The sequence below is a fragment of the Vigna unguiculata genome, chromosome 8 (assembly GCF_004118075.2).
Source record: "Vigna unguiculata cultivar IT97K-499-35 chromosome 8, ASM411807v1, whole genome shotgun sequence".
Lineage (NCBI taxonomy): Eukaryota > Viridiplantae > Streptophyta > Magnoliopsida > Fabales > Fabaceae > Vigna > Vigna unguiculata.
The window spans coordinates 34,959,392-34,984,865 of NC_040286.1; the positions used below are offsets into that span (position 1 = coordinate 34,959,392).

At 28.6% G+C, this 25,474-nt stretch overlaps 2 protein-coding genes across 2 annotated transcripts; one reads left to right on the top strand and one right to left on the bottom strand.

Moving 5' to 3' along the window:
• The first annotated feature begins 12,166 nt into the window (after positions 1-12,166).
• On the top strand, positions 12,167-15,614 carry LOC114194612 (probable serine/threonine-protein kinase PBL2). Its single transcript, XM_028084949.1, has 7 exons — positions 12,167-12,229; positions 12,373-12,503; positions 13,258-13,568; positions 13,657-13,792; positions 14,301-14,437; positions 14,543-14,666; positions 15,081-15,614. The coding sequence occupies exons 2-7, from the start codon at positions 12,449-12,451 to the stop codon at positions 15,485-15,487; spliced, it is 1,170 nt and encodes a 389-aa protein (XP_027940750.1). The 5' UTR covers positions 12,167-12,229; positions 12,373-12,448; the 3' UTR covers positions 15,488-15,614.
• Positions 15,615-16,655: 1,041 nt separating this feature from the next.
• LOC114194610 (cyclin-dependent kinase C-2-like) lies at positions 16,656-21,756 on the bottom strand. The gene is made up of 12 exons (XM_028084948.1): positions 21,647-21,756; positions 20,814-20,895; positions 20,595-20,685; positions 20,453-20,482; positions 20,188-20,297; positions 20,029-20,101; positions 19,828-19,948; positions 19,598-19,715; positions 18,480-18,619; positions 18,314-18,371; positions 17,793-17,863; positions 16,656-17,599 (listed from the first exon to the last, which is right to left on the bottom strand). The coding sequence occupies exons 1-12, from the start codon at positions 21,754-21,756 to the stop codon at positions 17,035-17,037; spliced, it is 1,569 nt and encodes a 522-aa protein (XP_027940749.1). The 3' UTR covers positions 16,656-17,034.
• Positions 21,757-25,474: the final 3,718 nt, after the last annotated feature.

Genomic DNA, 25,474 nt, shown 5'->3' on the forward strand with positions numbered 1-25,474 from the left:
ATAAATATTCTATCATTGTTGCGATCATATATACGACTGCTATTGCAAGATTAATTAATCTTGAAAAATGATTTACACCTTCTTCTTTTTTTATTAAAACGTATTTTAAATTAATTAAGAATCGTGTTTAAATTTCAAATAATTTAGGCAAAAGCACAATTGTTTTCACCATTCAGGTGTCGAATTCTTACTTGACAGAACTATAATTTACGTGTAATAGCCCCTACACTGTGTGTGAGCTGTATGATCAATAACAAGTTGTAAAACTATATGATCGATAATACTTTTAAACATGATTTAAAATACTAATTATGAACTTATATATATATATATATATATATATATATATATATATATATATATATATATATATATATATATATATATATATATATATATATATATATATTTCAGTTAGAACTGTTAAAATGGGTTGGAATCCGCAAGCCAACCTGGTTTATCACGGATTCGGGTCAGATTGGGTTGAAATATTTTTTACAAATTTCAATACGGGATGATTTTTGACTCGGTTCATTTAGAACTTGACTCATCCAGGTTGAACCTGCTGGCTCACCAACCCGCAAATAAAAGGATTACACAAGTGTTTTTTATTAAGTTGAGCTTTGCATTTGAGTTATGTTAGGTTTTTTTTAACCAACACATAAATAATTTGTATTTTTTTATTTTAGTTTGTATTTAGATTGTATTAAAGTTCATTTAGGTTTTAATTAAAATTATAATTTAGTTTTGACTTAAAATAAAATAAAAAAATTATATATTTTTTTAATTAAGTGAATCCGTGAGTCAACCCCGTTTAACCCGTCAACTCGTGATGAGTCGGGCTGGGTTCAAATTTTTTAACACGCTAAAAAGTAAACCAAATTAGATTGGTTCACTAAATCATTAACCCGTGATGGGTCGAGCCGGATCAAGTCGGATTAGAGCTCTAACTTCAGTTATTAGTTGAAAGTTCTATTCTCAAATCAATCATATTTTAAATTAATCTCTTTCTTCTCTCCAATTACTTAGGAACCAAGTCTGACTATATTGCTCTTATTGGCGTGATTAATTAGCACTCATTATTAAAATTGAATGCACATTTGAAGGGAATATATTACTCACAATTATTCTTAATATTTTATGAAAAAATAATTTCAATATTTAAAAATGTAAAATACACTTAATATTTTTCATAAAAACAAAAAACAGAGTAATAAAAAATATGTGGAGGAGTATTTAAAATTATTATTTTGAAATTATTGTGGCTTGTTGAACATTTGTTGATGGAAACCTAACTTGTACTTTCTACACTATTACGCACTACCACTCATTAAATTGACCTCTTCAATGAGTGAGACTTGTATGGACAAATAACAATGATCAAATTTTTTTTTAACACTAATATATTAAATAAGAGTCACATCCCATGCATTATTGTTCGTCGACGTTATTATTAATATTAAGAAAATAACGTCATTTAGAATTGAATAAATTCTATTTTTTTTTCTTTACAAAGGCAAAGCCATGATACTAATTGTTATATTATATTATTCATTATGTTGGTAAATATATATATATCGTGCATTATAAAAGTTTTCAATAATTACTTCCCTATCTTAATTTTTTATTTTCAATAATCAATTGTTTTACACTAGTATTAAAATTGGATTAATATCATATTATTGTTATAAATTTAAGTACAAGTAAAAATTCATGTTAAATGTAACTGTTTTTAATATTTCATATTTCATTAATGGTGAATGTTTCGAGTGCGGAAGTGGTAGACAAGACAAGTATGTTATGGTCTGATAAATAGTTTAAATGGTTGAAATGTTTCTATTTCAACAAATAAATTAGTACATTATTATTTTTTAAAATCATAATAGCATTAATTAGAAAATGAAGTGTTTGTTGAAAGGTTTCGTTATCATCGAAATATCAAAAACTGACTTGGTGAAAAGAACACCTCGTTAAGCCTCTTTCAGATCTTCAAACCAATGAAGAAAAAAAATCCTGATCCACAAAATATCTAACAATCATTATCATTTTTTTATATAGTCCAGGCATTTTTCATAGAATAAAATCTAATTCAAGTAACCGATAAAAAGTTAAAAACTTACCAATATAGATAACTTAAGTACAAAAATTAAATATATATAGTTAAATATGTTTTTTTTTCAGTAAAAATTGTAACTCCCTTCTTAAAATTTGATTATATTTAGTCTCATAAATTTAGAAATATGTTAGTTTTTTAATTTTTTAACTAAATTCTTTTAAATGTTTTTTTTTATGTTTGATGATGATTTTTAAATTAATATTAAAGTGAAAATATGACAAGCAGGACAAATAATTTAAATATTATTATAAAACGTGTTTCTCGATTAACATTAAAACTTAAAATAAAAATGTGTCAGTATGAACAACTCAAAAATAATATCATAAAATGAATTTAAAACGTCAAATAAACTTAATAAAATTTAGTTAAAATTATTATATCTATACATTTATAAAATTAGAAGACAAAATTGGACCAAAGTTTAAAAAATATACTAATTCTAATTTTCACTTTTAAGTTAAACAATAAAAATATGTTTAATCCTATATTTTAAATTAACTAAAAAATACTGAGAAACAAAATAAATAAATTAATTTTTTTATATTATTTTATAAATTGTAGTTCACACTATTATGAATTTTAAAAGTTAAATCAATATGATTGTTCAGTTTGGATTTTTTTTTATAATTTAAATTTAAAATATGAATTTATTTCCATTCAAATATATTTTAAGGTTTTGGCAATGGAAAAATAGTAGGCACCAAGTAGCAGTCATGTCAGTTTATATGCTTAAAAGAAAAACACGTTAGCATATCAGAAAAAAAAAAAAAAAAACTGGCAAATTCCTGTTCTCTGTTTGGTTGTGTTTTTATGGTCCACACTATAAATCCATGGACCCCACACACGTGAACACAACACCCATGTTCTACCCAAAATTCTAGAAACAACATCACGAAAATAATTAACTTTACTTACACGTAGGAGAAAAAACATCACTGTCTTACAATATTAGGGTTTCTTTTTAAGTCAAATTACGTTTTTCATTCACAAAATAACATTACAAACATGTGAAGACACTGTAAGAAAAAAATTATGCATAAACGTTTCTGTTTCAGAGACAGTAATTGGATGTCCCAATTTTTTTCTAATTTAATTAATTCTTGTACACAAATTTGGTATTTTTGTGGTGATTTTTACACTCACAAAAGGTGATATAAGAATTAAACTCGTGTAATACGTAATACGTAATATTAGTTTATTTTCTTTCATAAATGAACTTTAAATATGATTTAACTATATCAAAATATCTATAAAATAAAATAAGGTTTTCATTTACTGATATATTAAATTTTGTTTTTACTAAATATAAGATTTAATAATACATATCTCTAGTTGTGTAATAACGGTTTAATAACATGTAATAACGATTTAATAAAATGTAATACGTTAAATCTAACAAATAAAAAATATGTCACTGAGATAATCTTGGTATAATTTTATATATATATATATATATATATATATATATATATATATTATAAATTTACATATAATTTTAAAAATTGAATTTTGTGTTTAATTCAGTCTATCAAACTAGTTTGTAAAATTAAATTTTTACATCCACTTACATATATTATAAATTCACTTGATTTCTAAATGACGTAAGATATGTAATATTTTTATTTTTCAAATTTAATATTTAGTGACAATTTTTTGGACTAGAATTCATATAATATTTTAGTTTTTCTGAAAACTAATAAATAAATTTTTAAAATACAGGAAGTAAAACCAGACAAAATAACATTAACTAAAAAAACATGTTTAATAACCTGATACTTAGGTGATGGTATGATATGGGTCAATTGGTCATTTACATGATGATTACTTAAGGATCAAGTTTAGGAAAATAATTAATCAACAAAATTAGTATGCATGTGGAACACGTACGTTGAACAGTTTATAGCGACAGATTAAAAAAATTATTTAACTTAATCATTCTTATATTTGACTGTAGTTAAGATGCATCGAATTGCGCGTATGTTAATTAATTCATCTCAATGATTAGGATTATATTATTTATATATTTTTCACATCGAAAACATAAAACAAAACAAATCACAAAAAGAATCTAGACCAGCAAATGAGTCACTTCCACTGTACGAGATTTAACAACAAAAATATGAGATTAATTTCTAACCCACCAAATTAGAAAAATAATATGACGCAAAAAAACAAAAAACTATTTAAATAGTTTTCAATTAATATATTTAGATAGTTCGAAATGATAAAATTTAGAGGGAAAAATGCTTTTTTATTTAATTTATTTTTCTAATTTTAAAATACATCACTTTTGTTCCCAAAATGATTTAGATAATATTTTATAAATAAACATAAATTTATTCGCATATCACTTGAAATACTAAAAGGTGTACATTTCAAAATTAAAACATGGACACAATAAGCCTACTTTTAAAGAAACTAAACCCAAAACTTTAAATTCTAAAAGAATAAAAATATATATTTTATTCTAAATAGATAAGTGTTTAATCTATCATTAAGCTTTTCTTCAATTTTCTGTAAGCTCTCTCTCTCTCTCTCTCTCTCTCTCTCTCTCTCTCTCTATATATATATATATATATATATATATATATATATATATATATATATATATAATCGTTAAATTTATTATTATTTTGTGTGTGTAAACGTAATATTCTCTCATTGAAAATAATTGATGTTTACATGTCATATAAAAACATATTTTCGCATTCACATGCACTTCAGCTCAATTTTAATATATTAAAAAAAATCAATTAACCATTCATCACATTTGAAATATGTTGATAAAATATAATAATTTAGTGAAATATAAATAATTTAATATTTAAAAAGTATCTCAGCGTGCGACTTCCTTGGCAAACAACTATTTCATAACCAAGTAAATAAAAGTGATGGATTTTGACTACAATGTATTTCTCTTAGTTTTTAAAATAAATGAATTTTGTCCAACGACTACTGCTATGTAAAAACCAGTTATGCAGAATTACAGAGACTCTGCCAAATTGATGGAGTAATGTTCTAGTTCATCTTTTATTTTATATATATATATATATATATATATAACTTTTTTTTCTAAATGACCATCTTAAACTAATTTTACCCACTTGCAAAATTCACATTTTGAATTTTATTTAAGTAAATATAATTCGAAACATGCTAAGGACATGTATTTGGCTCAAACATTATTCTTGTTTGGAATAATAAAGAAAATCATCCTCAATTTCACCTTTTATCAACATATTTCACCATTTTATCAACATATTATGGCATATTAGAAATCATTTATGTTTGCTTTGTATTAGATAATTTAAGAAAGTAATTCATTTGTTTAAAGAATTTAATTTTTTTTAAGAAAATGACATATTTGGATGAGGAAAATAAAAGGAAATTTAAATTGAGAATTTTAAAAAGGTATTTCAGATAACTAAAATAATATAATTTGAAATTCACTTTAAAAAATAAGGAAATTAGAAATTTCCAAGTTGTGGAATTGTTTATTGCTTAGGTCGAAAGTTGAGTAGAGTCGGTTCGGATCGAAGGTTGAGTCGACCTGGGTTGAAAGTCGAGCCAAGTCGACCCTCATGAAGGTCGAGATGAGATGGATTTAAGCCGAGTTGACTTGAACTGAATGTCAAGCTAGGTCGATTTTGGCCAAATGTCGAGCTGAGTTGGTCATGGCCGAAGGTTGACACAAGATGGCTCTGAATCGAGTCGATTTGAGTTGAAGGTTGAGCATAGTCACCCGTATCACAAGTCGAACTGAGTCAACCCAAGCCAAAGGTCGAATAGAGTTGGCTGGGACTGAAGTTAGAGTCGAGTTGCCTTAAGCCGAAGGTGTAGACGAGATGATTTTAAGCTTAATCGGCTCTTGCCGAAGTTCAGGGCAGGTCGGCCCGAGCTGAAAATCAACTAGACATAAGGTTTAAACCAATCTACCTTAGTTGAAAATTAAGTCGAATCAACTCAAGACGAATCGATTGAGGTTGAATCAATTCAAATTATGTCGAGGTCAAATTAATTCGAATTGACCTAGGTCGATATGGTTGAGATCAAACTAAATTAAGTTAAACTCAGAAATAAAATTAAGTTAGCCGTAAAATAAAAATTAAATTGTTTTATTCAAATAATAAAATTAAAATACAAGACATTCGATTACTTGATCCAAATTAATTATTTTAAAAATAAGAAAAATTCAATTACAAATAATTTAATTACAAGATATATATTTCAATTTTTTAAAATGATTGAAATCTCTCTTTACAAACGCTAAAGTTTCACACAAAAAAAACTCTTTAACATCATATTCATCACTTCTATTAATTTCAAATATCTGATTTATACAATATATTACTAGTTAGAAATATCAAGAAAAATAATAGTATTACAAATATATAATAAGTATCACAATTTCTAAAAGAAATTCCTATACAAAACTAAAGAACATTGTGATCAAGTTCCATTTACAGTCCAGATCATGTACTTTAAAATTATAAAAAATGAACTAGTATTCCTTCCCTAAAAACATATCCAGCTACTCCAAACAACTTTTGTTTTTAACAAAAAATTCAAACCTGCTTATAAACAAAATTGATTATCAAACTAAAGATATCATTACATTGTAGAAACTAATCTTTATCCATAACAAGAAAAAAAAAACTTGATTATCAAACTAAAAGTATATAGTTATGACTATAAATTGGTATAAATTCATATTTATCCATCAAACTCCACATACAAATATCTATTCTCATGCATGTAACCATCTTAAAAAAAAAAAAAAAAAACTTACCTTAAACTAGATTTTAACCAACATATTATTTCTCCTCTGTATTTGTATCGTAAAACAAGTCCAAGTCTTGACAACAATATATAAATCACAAAAACTTTAAAAAGTAGAAGTGTTAGAAGTCCTACATCGACTATAAATAATGTCAATTAATAATATATAAGTCAGGTTAAATTAGGCTTTAAAGCCCATTTTTAACATGACATTAGAGTCAAACAAGAATCCATCCTAGATAATTTTATTGGACATTCTGTTACCCGCTATCGAATAGGCCAATTTACAATAATAAAATTTAGATAACAATTATTTTATTTATTTTGTGATAATACGTTATCAAAATATGTTATCATGATTAATATATGGTTATTCTTTCTTTTAATTTTGGCTTCTCCTCTTTTATTTAATTTGTTTATACGGCCTTTGTCGAATGTTTAATTATTGTTTTCCAAAATTTTGGAATACAATAATATCTTAATCAATTTACTCGATTTTGTTAATGGTTTTGTATAAAAGAAAAAATTATTTGGTTGGACCACGCAGAATTATTTGAGTGGGACCATTGGTGATTAAGATGTGCATGCATAACCCAAAATAAACACTGTTCGTACAATTTTTCTTCGACCATTATCTGTTTCTGCTTAAAAAGGGAATTTCATTTTGAATTCTGTTTCACTTTTTATATTATTATTATTTCAACGAATTTTATATACTTTCAGAATATACTTTTTCTCAAGAATATTCCCTATTCCTTTTTCTACAGAAAACAAAAACAATTCAGTTTTCAAATATTTGTAGCTTTCTCTTCTTTTGGCACAAAATCAATAACTATATACATTCTTGTATAAACTAGATTAACTAATAAGTAATTAACACCTCTACTTTATAGTAAGTGAATGAAAATTTACATTTTCATTATTTTTTTAAAGAGATATGTTGTTTCTTTATTTCTTGATTTACGAGTTTAATCTCCCTACTTTTTTCGTCCAGACTCTATTTTCTATATTTAAAAAAAAAATTAACTTGGTCTGATATTTAATTTTGCCTGCATTTTATTTTTGTGAATTATGTATTTTAATTAATTAAATTATTTTTTATCTAATAATATATAAAGAGATTTCTTTTTTTATCCACATCTCAAAATATCAATTTTATCCTTTAAAATATAATTATTTATTAAATTTTTGAAAATTGACTGCTAGTTTTATAATTTTTTTTATAAAACCGTCTATCTCTATTTTTTTCTATTTATCAACCATTATTCTCTCATCTTTATTAATATATTTCACTTTATTTTTAATAAATATAATTTTAATATATATAATTTAATAATATTATATTATCGTCACTATCTAATATAATTTCATATATATTTTAAAAATTTGTATAAATCGAAACTAGTGATATTAAAAAACGTGTTCAATTAGAAAGAACAAATAAGTCCGTACTTATGATTTTTTCGGTCTGTCTTTTCAAATTACTCAAATACTTTTAATTTACTTTGAAATTTTATTTTAAGATGTATATAATTATTCTTTTTGGTAATTATTTATATTAAAAAGTTAACTATATATAATCTTTTAGTATTAAACATTAATATTATCATACTTTTTAAAAAGTACTTAATAAAAATTATATTCAAAACAGAAGAGAATGCGACACAATTCTATGACAATTAAATATGAAAAACAAGATAAATGTACCTTTTTTTTTTCAATTCAGAACAATGAAATATATATTCAAATTAAAGCATCTGGATCTTCAATTAATAAAGAATAACAAAAGCAAGTGTTACTTATTTTTATTAGTTCAAACTACACAACTTGATAATTATATTTGCACTGAAATTATCCATTCAAATTGCGCAAAAGATTAGTACAGTGGTTAAATTTTTTATGCCTAGGCAAAAATTAATCTTCTATTAGAAATGAAAAACTGATATTTTTATTAAATTAATGTTGGAGAAAATTATGAAAAAAATATACAATGACATCTCTAGTACATTATAGTAATTTTATTAGTCGTTTGCAAGAGAAACATAATTAAATAGTATTGGGCCATAGTTTAGATTAATTTCTTCATGGCATGTAAATAAATATATGATGCAGAAATTGATTGAGACAATACATAGATTGCAGTTCTAAATTATCTAATCATTTATATTTTAAAAGGCCCAGAACACGACCCTAACTTTTTTCTTGCTGCACCTCTATAATTTGTAAAAGGACCATTTCACTTTTTGTAAAATATATTTGTAAAATATATTTGAATTACCTGTCTGAGATTTTTTCTAAAAAGAAAATTTTTAGAATTTCCAAAATATGATTTTTGAAATAGAATTTCCAAAACAATTTTTTTAAATATGATTTCTGTAACTTTTTTTTTTCTTTTACTCTGCAATGGAGAACAGAGGTACAATAGAGATGACGCAGCGGAGAAGACGATTATAGTGGCAGTGAAATCGGTTGCATGATTTATTAAAATAGGGTATTTAGTAATTTTAATTAGTAAATGGTGCAATTAGAAATAGGGGGTACAGTTAGTGATAAAGTGGCTGCAGGGGAAAAAATACCCATAACACTTCATATAAGGCCCACATTCCATTCATCTGTCCAGGTATCCAAAATACATAATCCTAACTTTTATTTTTCTTACAATTCAAACTTCAGAGTAGAATAAAATGAAGCAGATTTTACAAAATGAATTTCATTTAATAGACTAAAAAATGCAATTACAAATTTTATCATGTCACAACGTGATAGCAAAGGTTCGAATTCTCGTTGAAAAAGAGTCCAGATTCTCTATTGAATTGTTTTGGTGTTGTTCTTTGCCTGAACATTAAGAATACATTATGTTTATATTTTAAATATTTTTTAATATATTTTAAAACATCAAAATTAGTGATAATCAGTATATTATAAATATTCAGTATAAGAACAATACAAAAAAAAAATTAACAGAGCATCCAAATTCGTTGAGAAAGATTCTCATGATTAATGTTTGATATGGTCTTAAACCAAAACTCAAATTATGTCACAAAATCCTTTCTCGACAATTGGAACATTGTAGATGCATATGAAGTAGTACAATGTTAAACCTAAGTAGAAAGTGAAAATAATATATATCATAAAGAATAAAAATGAAATAACTTAAGAAAAAAGGCATAAATTTTACACTTTTTAATTATGTTATTTGTTTGGCTTTGTTAAAAAAACCTATTTTCTCTCATTTTCATTATGGAAAAAGGTTTTATTATCTCTTATTGACGTATTTGAAGGAGTTGATGCTTTTGGTCTTTATTTGTTCTAACAAGTTGGTGAAGAACAGATAAAGTTTTGATTAGGTAAAACAAATATAGCCGAAAATATACTATTATTTTCCTTTTTAAACCCTTGTCTACGTACCACAAGTACAACAATTCTTGTATGTTATCATTATATTCTCACTCACAGAAACTTCAACAATAGAATAATAATAATATTTTTTTTAACTTTAACTATTATTGTCAATTTCTAGACTACTTCAACCAAGAAAAATACTTAATTTTTCAATTCTTAAATGGGAAACCTTAAAGGTTTGGTTTGGCGCATTTGTCTTTTTTTACGACCTTCCTTTCGGATAGAGTTGAAGTCACAATATGACATAGTCTTCTTTAAAGCTACCCTTTTTACCACTTCACCTTAGGAATAATGCAAACCAGGTTAAATATATTTTTTACTTCAAATTTTGGTTAAAATTAGAATTATTTCTTTTTAAAAAATTTAAACTAATTTAATATTTTATTTAAAAAAATTGTGAATTTAGTACTTTGAATCAAATTTTATTAAATTTATTTGATATTTTAAACATATTTTACTACAATATTTTAGTTTGTTGACACCGTTTGACATATTTTCTTTTCAATGTTAGCTGAGAAATGTAAAATAAAAGGTAAATAAATTTAATAAAATTTAATTAAGATGACTAAATTCACGGAATTAGAGAGTTAAAGAACTAAATTGGTTCAAAAATTTTAAAAGAGATTAATTTCAATTTTCACTCAAAATTAAAAAATCAAAAATATATTTAACCCTCTGTCTATATAAACTGTTCATGTATTTTTTTTTCTTTTTCCCTTGGATGATAATTAACCACGTTTTTTGAAAGATAAGGTTGTGTGTGAATTGTGTTTTGCTTCTTTTCATGACTTAGAATGTTCTTGACATTCATCCATGGTTCACGAAGCAGAATGGGGAAAACCTGCATTCTCGTGGGAACAAACACAAACGAAGTACTAAGCAATTATTGGCAACGTGATTTCTTTTCCCATCATGTATCTTGAATATACAAGTTATGAAGTTCTAAGAATTCTTTCTTGTACAGAAACAAAAAGTTATTAGTTTGAAATTCACCAACTTGCATGTTCGTCCTTTTTGTAAGAACAACGTGCTTTCAATATGCAACTATTCATATGGCTTTATGACACTTTGAAACCTGATACGGTTGAAGGAAACATCACATGACTAACTCTTCATCCATGGCACATGATCATCACATGTTTTGGTCACCAAAAGGCACAACACAATAACGAATTCAGACATATTTGACTGACAAAGAAAACCACGATAAGAAAACACACAGACACACACATATTATTATATTTACATATGTCTGTGTGTGAAGAAACAGATAACTAGATGGATGGATGAAACACTACATGATAAGGTTTATTTAGATAACCTCAAATGGTTATCAAACAACATATCAAGATTTTCAAATGAAAGTCTATGAACACCACTTCCAAAGTTTTTACCAGAACAGAATAACCTGATACTTTGAAAAAATTGAATATACAGTGTGTTGGCAAGACAAGAAGAAAAGCATTTGAAGTTTTCAGCAATAATGACAACAACAGTGCTTGACCAGGTCAGGTAGTTGGGAAGATGGTAATTAAATAGAGTCCCGACAATAAATGTTGTCATGTTATTTTCAACATTTCTATTTTATTTGATTTAGAAACTACAAAATTAAAGTAGCGATTTATTAAACTATAAATTAATTATTGACTTACACTACTTCATGCTTATAAATAAACTTTAATCGATAATAAAATGTGCAGAAGACATTTAAATTTGCAGAGATTAAGATTTTACGAGTATTGCTCTGAAATGTAACAGTTGACATTCTTTTTTCAACTCTGATGTCACCTTAGCAGCTTAAGGAAGCTGTCGTGTTCATGAACATACGAGTCAAAATGTCAGCTATAATTATTAAAGAAAAAAACACGTATGATGCAGAGCCTGTTTTGGGGTGCTTAGCCCTTATCACACTTCAATCTTTGAAGAGTCAAAGTGAGCAAACAAGTTATGTTTACATTGGTTCAGCGATTAACAATTTTTTCCTCTCATTGACTACGCTGTTTCCTCTGTTAGCCTTTGCTTCCACTTCTTTATCTAAGCTCATACACTGCACATTTTCTTCTTTCTTCTTGTAGATCTTTTCTTTCAAACCCTGTTCACCATTGGTGCTGTTGTTCTCTCCTCAGAAACAAAAAGATTAAAACTTTGATCATGGGAAACTGCTGCAGAAAACCAGTGGCTCATGTGTCTTCCACAAGTTTCTTTGGTCAGTTTTAATTTGGTTCTTTTAATCGTGTGTGTGTGTTTTTGTTTGTGTTTGTGTTTGTGTTTGCCCTCATTTTTTCTTTTCTTTAGTGCAAAATATAAATAAACCTTGAGTTATTTTTCTTCTGCTTTGATGTTATCACAACTTGGGACCGCTCGTGTCACTAGGTTGATGCATGATGATGCTTTGAATTTTAATATTTGTTTGTCATGGTGGATGGTTCCATTTTTGTGTCTTTGGTTTCCACGGAGAGAAGAAGAAGGCGATGGTTTCCAAAGGGTAAGAGTTAAAACAATAGTTCACAGGCTGTAACCTGAAAGATTATAGGACTAGCTGTATTTTAATGAACTTTCTTCTTCTATTTTCTTGTTTTTTAGTGTTCTCAAGTCCTTGGTTTCGTAGAACTTGATGGAATTTTCTGTATTTTTGTTAACTTAAATATAAGCCTCCACAGATTGTGTTGGTATTGGTATGAAAATGATGGAAATTATGAGGCTTCTTCGCTTTGATTCAGGTTGTAAATAATGTTGAATGATTTTCTCCTTTTCTTTCTTCTTAGATGCAGTGACTGGTATGAATTAACATTGCCTTTCAACTCTTTGATTTCATCAAACTCAAAGAGTGACAATATTTGTGTATATACATGTGTGTTTGGCTATATGTTTCAAATTAATTGACAGTGCAATGTTCTGTACAAGAATATAGAAAAGTTACTGTGGTGGCTGACTGTAACTTGCATTTCATCTACTCTCAGGAGGCTCAAAGTCTCGAAGTAAGACAAAAGAGAACTCAAAATCTAGTGAAGGAAAAGCTCCTTTAAAAACTTCAGGATCAAATGTTGACAAACCCATCTCCAGTAACCTAAAGTCTTTCACCTTCAATGAACTAAAAGAGGCCACTAAGAATTTCAGGCAAGAAAACTTGATTGGAGAAGGAGGGTTTGGGTTTGTATACAAGGGATGGATAGATGAGAACACTTATGCTCCCACAAGACCAGGGACTGGAATTGTTGTGGCCATCAAAAAACTTAAACCAGAAAGTTTTCAAGGCCACAGAGAATGGCTGGTATGTCCAAGTTCTGTACAAAATCTTTATAAACTGAACTGCTTGTGTTGCTAGGCCTTGACTGATTTTCTACCCATTATGTTTGCAGGCAGAAGTCAATTATCTAAGCCAGCTTCACCATGAAAATCTGGTGAAACTTATTGGTTACTGTTCAGATGGTAAAAACAGGCTTCTAGTTTATGAGTTTATGCATAAAGGAAGTTTGGAAAATCATTTATTCAGAAGTAAGTAAAACATTTACTCTTCAACATATTTATTCTGAAATGATGCATTGGCTACCATTGTACAAAGGAGTAGAAATAGGCAAGACTAAGCTTTTGAGGTAGGCCTGAACCTAACCTGTTCTAGTTTGAGTTTAGACCTACTACCAAAGCTTAGTCTTGAAGAACAAAGGAAGTTTGGAAAATCATTTATTCAGAAGTTGTGCATTCACTCCTCAACATATTTAGTCTCCATTAATCCATTACTCCTCAACATATTTAGACTTAAACCTAGCGTAATTCATAATTGCAAAATCTGAGTCTGATCTGATTATCTATTACATGTCAATGTTTAAGTCTTAACTTTGCCTGTTTGAAGGCTCTGCTTAACCTCAAAACCTACTTACATGACCTGTTTTATATAAAGCCTATAAGTCTAGATACACTCTTATGTGCAACATGTTGTTTTTGAACTGAACCATAGTTTCCTCTTGATTCATAATACCTTAAATTTTGTTTTCTGTTTCTGCAGGAGGTGTTCAGCCTATTCCCTGGACTATCCGGATCAACATTGCAGTTGCTGTTGCAAGAGGATTAACATTTTTACATACCCTCGATGCAAATGTTATATACCGTGATTTAAAGGCAGCCAACATCCTACTTGATTCGGTATTTAACACTGAAAGTTAGGCTTGTGAATTTGTCAAGAAAAACAACACCTGTTGTTTGCATGTAAGTCTCCATTCTGAAAGAGTAGCACTATGATATATGCAGGATTTCAACCCAAAGCTTTCGGATTTTGGCTTGGCAAGAGATGGTCCTACAGGAGACAACACTCATGTTTCAACCAGAGTTATTGGTACTCATGGTTATGCTGCACCAGAGTATGTAGCTACAGGTAAATTAGCCTTTCCATTTTTCTATTACCCTTTTATGAAAAATTTTAGGTTCTTAGCTTTTAGATGTTTAGATTAACAGTACCAAAAAAAGAAGCAAGGAACAATTGAGACACAAAAAGATGCAATAGAACACTGTTATTACTGTTACTGAACACTTGAGACTTACAAAACTCTAGAGAGTCTTGGAAATACTAATTAGTATTCCGGTCAAGAAGTGAACTTAAGTCTAAGTCAACCTTACAAAATTGACTTGTAAGATGAGATTTATACTGACTAATATATTATAGAATCATTTTATCTCTGGTCAATGTAGATCAGTTTTATATACTGTGATGTTATGTGCGTGATTTGTAAAGTTTTTGAGGCTATGTTTTGGTAATGATAATAACTTGGCCTTTTGACTAAACAAACAGGTCATTTGACCCCAAGGAGTGATGTATACAGTTTTGGAGTTGTGTTGTTGGAGTTACTTACAGGAAGGCGTGTAGTCGAAGATGAAAGACCTGGATTTTCAGAAGAAACATTGGTGGATTGGGCAAGGCCATTCCTGAGTGATAGCAGAAGAATTTTGAGAATCATGGACACAAGATTAGGTGGCCAATACTCCAAGAGAGGAGCACAAGCCGCAGCAACACTTGCACTACAATGTCTAAATGCAGATCCAAAACACAGACCAACTATGGTGAATGTTCTAGCAGCATTGGAAGCACTAAGTTCCTCAAATTCATTTCCAAGGACCCCAAAATCTGGAACTGAGAATCATACAACAAAGCATTCTAGTCATTCTCAAAAATCAGCTGTAAATAATAACAGACTATGAGCTGTTTTTCCTCCCTCTGTTAATAATGCTTCTGGATCCCAGCTAGAAGTTTGTTCTTTCCATTTTTGGTGCTAAGTTTAAATAAAATTTGTTAGAAACACTTTTAGGAAGAGAAAACATGTATAAAGGAAAGATAGAATATTTTTTTTCTAGAAACTAAAAGTAGTTAAATTCTAATTTTTAAATAAATTAGTATAAAGATTTTTTTACTAAAACAATGATTACTTAAATTAGTATATCAATGCTGTTATGACTTTTAAGCTTAAAAAAAAATCTCTAAAATTTGATTTAAACACTGTAATATCCACTGTTGATGTAATCAATGATATATATTGAGTTTTTGTTAAATAAAAAATGATTTTAAGATAATATATAATTTTGGATTGTTTAGAAAAATACTTTTCATAGCAACGAAAAGAAGTATAAATTTATTTGCATTTGTATTAATTAGTTGGGCATTCAAAATAACCAACTAATGTAAGGTTAATATTAGTATATGGATGCTTTGTAGGTAACAACAATAACTTTAGGTTGGAACAATTGTAGAAAGTATAACCTGTGACACTACGAATTCCAATTATCCACGATTAAAAATAAGAGAAAACATGTCTTCATCGATAGTTTCAATTAAGCCAGAGGTTTATTTATTGTTTATGAAGCAAAGAGCAAAATACAACATTTGAACCTAGTGCATTCTTGAGTGGGTGGGTGGCTGGGTGGAGTGAACTAAGTGCATTATAATTATTTTAAAAAATAACAAAAAATAATCAATTATTTATAAATGTGTTGTAACATTTTCTAATGTTTTAAATCTGCTCCGACATTATAATAGGAAATAAGATATAAAGCAGAATGTACTAAGTTAAGTAATTCTATCAGTGGAGTAAACCTCTATTATTACAATGCTGTAATTCAAGAAAATAAAATGAAATAATGGCAATAATTAGAAAGTAGAAACTAGCTCCTCACATGACGAACAATATAAAAACAAATGACAGAATTCCACATGTTGAAATTTGTTTACTTCTTCCACAATCTATCGAAATTCATTAATTTCAGTTCCCTACCCCACCACTACCATAACCATCCATATTGAGTCTATTTATTTATTTATTTATTACTACATATTGTGGCTGTCATAATAAAGTATAAAACTAACAAAAAGTTGTACAAGGAAGTATCCTGAAAAGAATATCAGTAAGCAGCTGTTTGTAACACATTTGAAATATGCTGCTATCGTCCATACATAATGCACAGGATTCAATGAGTATAGAGAAAAAAAAAAACTAAAAAATCGGAGGTTCACTCTTCTTTCGTGGAGCCCTTATGATTAGGAGCACCAAACATTACTGAAGGTGCATGCACGCATCACAAAGGTTTCCAGGTACTTAATGAGAATAGTATATCTCAATAGTATACAAACCATAGAGGTCAGATCTCATATCTTCTTCTAAATAACTTGATCCATTAATAGTCCGATCTGTCTCAAATTTATCAGGGTATTGCCAAATCATAGTGCAAATACTGATCATCGTAAGAAAGTATATTTACTGCTGCCAACCATACTGCTGTTGATTGCGGTTTCCACCCATCATGTTTGAGCCACGACCAGCTGCCGAACCCCCATATGGACCACCTTGTTGGGGATAATTTGGAGCTCCAACTCCATAGCCACTGCCCCCGCCGCCACCACCACCACCGCCACCACGGGGACCACCACTAGGCATGTTATTGGACCCATAAGGTGCACCCCGCCCTTGGGGAGGATAAGGTCCCGTGCCATAACCACCACCTTGACCTCCTCGATTTGGGTGATTGTATCCTCCGCCTTGGTTTCCATTGGGAGGATATCTTCCTGGTCCACCAGATGGACCTCTAGGCTTGCCATAATGATGAGTAGGTCCTGCAGCAACTGGGGGTTGAGAGCCATGAATCTGTTGGTTTGGTCCTGACCGCATTTGACCATGTTGTCCGGGCTGCTGAATGGGGGGAAGACGACTGTGCTGCTGTGGGTGCTGCATTTTCTGACGCTTAGCCATTTCTTCATTTTGCCGTTGTTGTTGGCGCTTTTTCTTTGTCTGAAACTCATGTGATGACTCGTACTTGGGTAAACTAAGCCGTAGAGAAGAGTAGGAAGTTGAAAAGTATGGACCAGAAAACGATTAGTCGAGAAGAAACAATAAAGTAAAAAGGAAAATGAAAGGAGTGAATGAGAAGATATTTATTCCTATTAAGATGACATAGTTTCACGCAAAAAAGTAGTATTCTGAAAATAAGTAACTAAAGTACATGGAAGGTCTCTTACCTCTTGGGGTCACATGGTAATGGATCTGTCCAGAAATACTCAGCATCAAGTGCATCTTTCGCAGTAATTCTCTGAAGAAATCAAATCGACAAACAAATTTTAGAAAAGGGATCACAAACAAAATTAATCGTCATAAAATCACATAAACAGGTGGAAAATAATTACTTTACAATAAATTTTCAGGTTACGCCAACACAACTTCATATTTATCAATTACAGCACAGATAATTACTTTACAGAATTAGTCTCAACTAGCAAGCAATGTGGCATTGATGTTTTTCCGTTTTTCACAAAGGAAAAAAACAGACGCATAGCACTTTCTCTTAAGTTTACTAAGATTTTTGTCAACATCCATGATATAATATAACAAACCAGCTATTCTAGACACAGTTAACCATGTCCAAATAAAATAGATGGAGTGGTAAAAAATAAAACTGGGAAAAACAAGTATTTGAACCCTGTAAAATAAAAATTCAAGATCATTAATTAATAAATCAGACTTATAAGTGAAGAAATGATACCTGTGCTGGATCAAGTGTCAACATCTTCTCCAACAACTCGAGAGCATGATGATCAAAACTGTAAGTCATAGGGAAACAAGCTATTTAGATATAAAAAAATCCTAGAAAATGAACTACAGGTTAGCTTTTCTGGTGGAAAGAAAAACATGTATATTTTGATACTTACTGCCGGAAAACTTCCCTCAAACGTCTTTTCATTGGCCTTGTTGGCATAAATTTATTATAATAAGGTATCTTAGAAACCCCAGGCCAGTTGATTTCAGTTGGTGCTCCACACAGCTCATATATTTTATTTAATTGTTCTGGCTACAATGGTCACAAAAAAAAGCCGGCATTACATTTAAGCTGGAAAAAAATTTATCACGAGGATGTACAGTAATGTCATATATCTTAAAAGAAAGATCAGGAGCGAGTGTAATGCAACGCAATGACTAAATTTCCAAAGTATTGAGCAGGTTAAATCCAGCAATGTACACAAACACCATCATTAGCATTTCATCTTTTCTTGATGATAAAAATATAAATCCGGTAAAAATTTAGACTCAAGACCTAACACTTGTCCATTTCAGTTTCTGCAGCGAAACACTCTACATTTGAGTCCCTACATGAAAAGTATTTACAAATGAAAAACCCGGCTATTTAATTGGTAGTAAATTTGTAATCTATATTAGATACTTTATTTTGTTCTAATTCTTATACAAAAAATACACTTTGTTTTGATCCCTCATGAGAAAAAAAAAAACCTAAATATTGATATCTACACCTGACACAACATTTTTTTTGTTGTCCCTCAATAAAAACAAATATCTAACACTTGTATTAACTTTAGCAAACTGAAGAGACCAATTAATGTATGGAATGTAGAGCAAAATGTTGAGTTTTTACATACAGGGACTACAACAAAAACTGGTGTCACAGGTGAAGACTAAATTTTTACTTACAGGGACTACAAGAAAAACTCATGTCACAGGTGAGGACTAAATTTTTAATTTAACCTAAAATTAACTTTCAGAGAAATGCTTATATATTTAAAATCAAAAGAAATAAATCAATATTTATTTTAATGAAACAGAAAGGTAGTTTATGCTTGTGGCAAGTATCCAGACACTGAATATGATGAGCTACAATGTAAAGAATCTCTTCTTGATACCATTTATGCATAATCTCGCTGATAATAATACAAGATAAAACCATAACTAGTCCGTTGCACTCAGTATCACATCAATTAGTCACCAATTTAGCTTCTAGTTTCTCTCAACTTATCATACATAGAATATTACTAACCTCATCTTTTCCAGGAAAGATAGGCTTCCCCTGAAGAAGCTCAGCAAAAATGCACCCAACTGACCACATATCTACAGCAGGCCCATACTTTGTTGTCCCAAGCAGCAACTCAGGAGGTCTACATATATAACAAAAACAGTCAAAATATGCATCGTCCAATCAAAACTCATGACAAAAAATGACATTAATTACCTGTACCATAACTTTTTTATCAGCATTTTGGTAATTACCTGTACCATAATGTAATGACACGATTTGTAAGATTAGCATTTTGGTCATTAGAAAATGATCGTGCTAGTCCAAAATCTGCAAGCTTAAGGTTTCCCTCATTGTCTATAAGAAGATTTGAGCCTGCAACCGAACAAAATACATACAATAAGAATAATAAACTTTTACATTCTAAACTAAAACAATCTTTTCAATATACAGACCTTTGATATCACGATGGAGTACTTGATTTACATGACAATAGTGAAGCCCCGTCAACAGTTGTCTCATGTAACACTTACGAAAGGAAGTGAAACACAATTCAGACAATAAAACAAGCAACTATTAATATATGAAATAAAACTTGGTATTAAAAGTAATACTTTAATTTGGGGAACTGTAAATCTCATCCCAGGTCGGTCAGCAAGGCCAGTTAAATCGTGGTCCATGTATTCAAAGACCATATAGATGCCACCTCTATATTTGTTACCATCTGCAATCCCAAAACAAGAATGAAAAGCGGACAAACTAAGTTTAGTATGCTAACCCAAAGCAAATTGATGGAAATATTCACACACTAGAACTATAAAGCATAGTATATGCTACTGTCAAGCAGTCGGGCTTATAAAACAAGAATAAATGACTTGCCTGGCCTCCCCTGTTCATCTTTCTCAGGACCTGAAAGAAAAAAAAAATAACAACATTTTAGATGTATAAATAAAACAAACTTTTAAATCCTAAGTCGTCTCAATTTGATAACAAAGCTAATTTAGATCTTGAAAAAGGGTACCTGGAGAAGTCACAATTTCTTTCAGCTTGATCACATTTTCATGATGTAGTTTCTTAAGAATTTTGATTTCTCGTATAGCAGTTATAGGAAACTGCAATGGAAAAATTAACAACACAGTTCAGAGGAAAAATTGTAGCAACAGAACGTGACTGTAACTTCTGATTTAGGTCCACTGTATGGAATGTGATACATTATGAAATTTTGTAATCAAAGATATACCCCCTCTCTCTCATTGTCCATACGTATTTTCTTCAGAGCAACAATTTCACCAGTTTTGATCTCTTTAGCCATGTAAACCTGACTGCAAGCATAAATGTATGAAGGTACAGATCAATTCACTTTAGAATGCATCAGAAAGGAAGCGGATAACATTGATATGAACAATGCTAGAACTAGATGACATTTTATGTGTGATGAAGTTGGAAGCTATGTCCAAAGAAGAAATTAATGCGGCAAAAAACACCTACTTCACATAGACAAGAGAGCAAGGGAAAATAAAAAAAGAAATTGAACAAGAGTAACACCCAACAAAACCATAGAAAATGGATCGAGGTTTTAATAAAAGTTTCTGTAACCGTGATCGTAGCCACAAACATCAAGGCTCTAAAGTCCTTGCAACCACGTTGCAACTGAAATGCGGCCCCATCAGCCTCATTTTTTCAAAATTTCACACAACATCAAGGATTGCCAACAAAACTAAAACGGTGGTCACAATTTTAAACCATAGAACCAATAAATAAATTAAAAAAAAGAAGAAGGATATATTACAATTAAACCCAAAGCATCCAACAATAAATAACTATAAAGATTTCTTCACTCTAAAACATTCTGATTGATAAGAGATACATGATCAGGATCAAGACCCTAAAAGTTCAGGTTTAAGTTGCTTTCAATTTCAGCCCAGCTCAACAAAATCTACCGGATTATTCCAATAGAGTGTTGCATAGCAAACACGCTTTGTTATAATTGAGAACATACATTTTCAACTTCCATGTTCAAAAAGACAGCCCAAAAAAATGCAAAGCTTAAGCAGTACACAAATTGAAACCAACCCATATGTGCCTTCGCCAATTTGCTCCAGTTTCTCGAAGCAATCGACACTTCTGGATCCACAAGTGGGCGATTCATTAACGTTCAATTGCCCTGGAGCTGCAATAGCCATTGCTCCCTAATCTTCGAAGTTCCAAATTCGGATTCAACAGCGAATCGGACGAATCAGGGTTCCGCTTAGGGTTTCTCGCGCGCGAAATTTTCACGAAAATTACCCACAAATCAAATAATAAAGCCTTTAAAGAAAAAATTCTGATATAGGAGTTGTAAAGATATGAGTAATTTTCTAAAGAGTATATCTTTAACTTTGATTTTATTGTTCAAGTCTATTTTCCATTTAATAAAACAATCAAATAATATATATTAGTATGACTTAACTATTACTATTATTAGTTTGATTATAATATATATATATATATATATATATATATATATATATATATCATTTTTAGACTAGAAAAATTACAATTGTAATATTTCATACATGTCTTTTAATGTATTTTACTCTTTATATCAATATATCAATCTCACTGTTACATGAGAGTTGATAAGAAAAAAATATCAATACTGTTTTATAACCCATTATACATTTTTTATCAACGTTTGAAAAGTAGTATAACATTTTATTTAAAAAATATTTTGTATTTATAAATTAATCTATGTTAATATCAATAGTATAAGATTTTATTAGAAAAATATGTTTTTGGATTAATTATACTTATCTATTAAATTATTATAAATAGTTGTAATTAAATATAAAATGTTATCCTTTGAAAACTAATTTATGTCAATTAATAAAGTAACGCAAATTAATTTCTAATCAAACAGTATTGATATGCATTTAAATATGTAGAATGGGTTTTTTCATAAAATTTTAGAATAGAAAATAATTTAGGATGGTAAATAATATAAATTTAACTTTTATATTTTAAAAAATTCTAAACTTATTAATATTGTATTATTTTTTAAATATATATAATATTATATTAATAAGTGATTATATTATAATATTATTAAATTAATATATAAAGTAAATTTATATTTATTAAGAACAAAATAAAATAAAATAAAAAGAATTATTGTTAAATGAAAAAAGTAACTGTTTGAATAATTTTATAAAAGACAATAAATCTTTAAAAAATAATAAATAATTATATAACAAAAGATAAAATAAAAGTAAATAATTAAGAGGTCTTTTATATATAAATATAAATAATTTAAAAATTATATAAGAAAAACATACTGTTTCAATTTTTCAAAATAAGAGGTTATTTTAAATTATTAGTTGTAAAATTATGTTATTTTCTAATAAATATATTTTTGGATGGTAAAGAAACAAGAAATAAGTTATATTCATTAATTTCTAAAAGATAATTAACATTATTTAATTATAGTGATGAAATCTAATTGGAAAGACAAAATGGGAACAAAAATATTTGTAGTTGTAATTTATTAGTTTTTATTTTCTAAAATCTGAACTATTTAATATTATTTTATTAAATAAGGAAAATCTTTTGAAAAGATATATATGTTCAAAAGTCGCATCATTAAAATTAAACACAATGAATGTTTAAAATAATATACTTTCTTGTTTTATGCTTTTAAGACGATAATATATCATTCTTTTACCAACGCATTTGCATTTTATCATCTTTTAAATAAGAGTTTGATAAACTCTCATCATTGATATAGAAATTAAAAATGGTAAAATACTAAAATCAAATATTTATGTTTTTATTGATATTTCATAAAAAAAAAAAGCAAAATATAAAGACCATGTAGGTCATTGTTATATTTCATATATAAAATTAACATTAAATTTTCAAAATCCCCTAGGTGCTACAATTTAAATTTCACAACCAATTGGATCCAACAAATAAAAATATGATCTTTTTTTTTTCAGTTTTGAGTTATTTTTATTGATATTAAGTTATACTTGATCTTTAATCTTAGTTATTATATTAAAATTCATCAATATGGTGAATATATTTTTTAGTAATTATTTGTAAGTGTCATATGGTAAAAAGTGACCCTGAAATATTTGAGATTATATTAAATAATTGGTAATCAAACATTTAATTAACTTATAAATAAATTTTCCAAATTTAAAGAGAATAACTTGTATTGTGATGTTAAGATCAAAGGATTATTCAATGATAGATAATTGTCATTGAACTAGTAAATTATATGATTGAAATTGACACTTATGGCTTAAAGAAAATATTGATAATATGATCTACATCCTCAGAATATTTATACCCCTCAATTTCTGAAATTATTTTCTTATAATTTTTTATTATGTAATAGCAATTGATAGATCACAATTACATTTTTATTTTATAATCTTATCCAATTTGCTACCAAAGTTACTGCACTACATGTTTTCTAAATATAAATTTCGAATATAAAATTATTATTAAGATACCATCGTATTTGGAATGTGCAAGTTTTGTTTTTTTAACGTCTAAATAAGTGAAAATTCTTATTTTATTTGACTTTCTTTGTAAGTAATATCTTAATTTTTTATATATTAGTTATTAAATTAAATGATACATTAATACATGTATATAATTGACATAATCTTTTAGTGTGCTATTCATATAATTTTATTATATAAAATTATTATTCTTTAATAAATAAATTATATTATTTGTTAGTATTAATTATATTGCAAATAGTTATTAATTTATTTATTTTATGACTAATACATAAATTTAGATTCTATTATAGGTTTGATTATTGACTTGACATACGTTATTAGTTATTAGTCAGTTTACTTGTTGAGAAGGTTGGATCTCTGCAGGTAAAGATATAATATAATTAACTCAAAGTAAGTAAGATAAAATATAATTAATATAATTGTTCATTTTTAAAACATGTGTGTATCATAATTTTATTAAGGGTTCATTGACCAAGCATGAAAAATTGAGGATCTTAAATTTCTAAATTAGGATTCAAAAAATAATAAAGAGGTTCAATTACTTCTTTATCATTGGTCTTATCTAATTTGATTAATATAATAAAAATTTCAAAAGAATCCTAATCAGGATTAAAACCCCATTTTTTTGGAAAATCACCTAGTTGGGAATTTTTTTTATGTTTTGAAACATAAATTATAAATTTCCAATTAAAAATTCAGACAACAAATATAGCAGAGTTCAAAGACCTCTCAATAGATATTAGCAACCAGGGACTTCTCAACAAAGAGACCTTTTAGCATAGATTAGGGACCTCTCAATAAGTAACCAAGGATCTCACCAAGAGACTAGACACCTCTCACCTCTTAGCAGATGATTTCTTATTAAGTGACTATGAATCTCTCAGCAAAGACCAGAAACCTCTTAACAGAAATTAGGGACCTCTTAGCAAGTGATGAGGACCTCTCATAATAGACCAGGGACCTCTCAACAAGTGACAAATGACCTCTCAGCAAGTGACTAATGACCTCTCAGCAAGTAACTAGGAACCTCTCAGCAAGTGATCAGAAACCTCTTTGCAATTGAATAGGAACCTTTCAGGAAGTGACTAAGGACCTCCCAACAAAGACTAGGGACATCTCAGTTAAGACCAAACACCTCTCAGCAAAGACCACAAACATACCTCTTAGTAGGTGACTAGGAACCTCTCAGCAAAGACCAAGGACCTCCCAACAAAGACAAGAGAGATTTTTTAGCAAGTGACCAAGGACCTCTTAGCAAAAGACCAGGGACCTCTCAGCAGAGACCAGGAACCTCTCAGTAGAGACCACAAACCTCTCAGAGACCATGAACCTCTCAGCATGTGACAAGAGACCCTCCAAAGATAAGAGACCTCTCAACGGAGACCAAGAA

Excerpts from the sequence above, each read along its gene's own strand:
- LOC114194612 (XM_028084949.1), top strand. The coding sequence starts at position 12,449 with ATGGGAAACTGCTGCAGAAAACCAGTGGCTCATGTGTCTTCCACAAGT. Across the intron at positions 13,569-13,656 it reads AAGGCCACAGAGAATGGCTG|GCAGAAGTCAATTATCTAAG; the intron begins GTATGTCCAAGT and ends TTATGTTTGCAG. Across the intron at positions 14,667-15,080 it reads ACCAGAGTATGTAGCTACAG|GTCATTTGACCCCAAGGAGT; the intron begins GTAAATTAGCCT and ends CTAAACAAACAG.
- LOC114194610 (XM_028084948.1), bottom strand. The coding sequence starts at position 21,756 with ATGGCTATTGCAGCTCCAGGGCAATTGAACGTTAATGAATCGCCCACT. Across the intron at positions 20,896-21,646 it reads ATTGGCGAAGGCACATATGG|TCAGGTTTACATGGCTAAAG; the intron begins GTTGGTTTCAAT and ends TTATGCTTGCAG. Across the intron at positions 20,483-20,594 it reads AGAAATTGTGACTTCTCCAG|GTCCTGAGAAAGATGAACAG; the intron begins GTACCCTTTTTC and ends TTTTTCTTTCAG.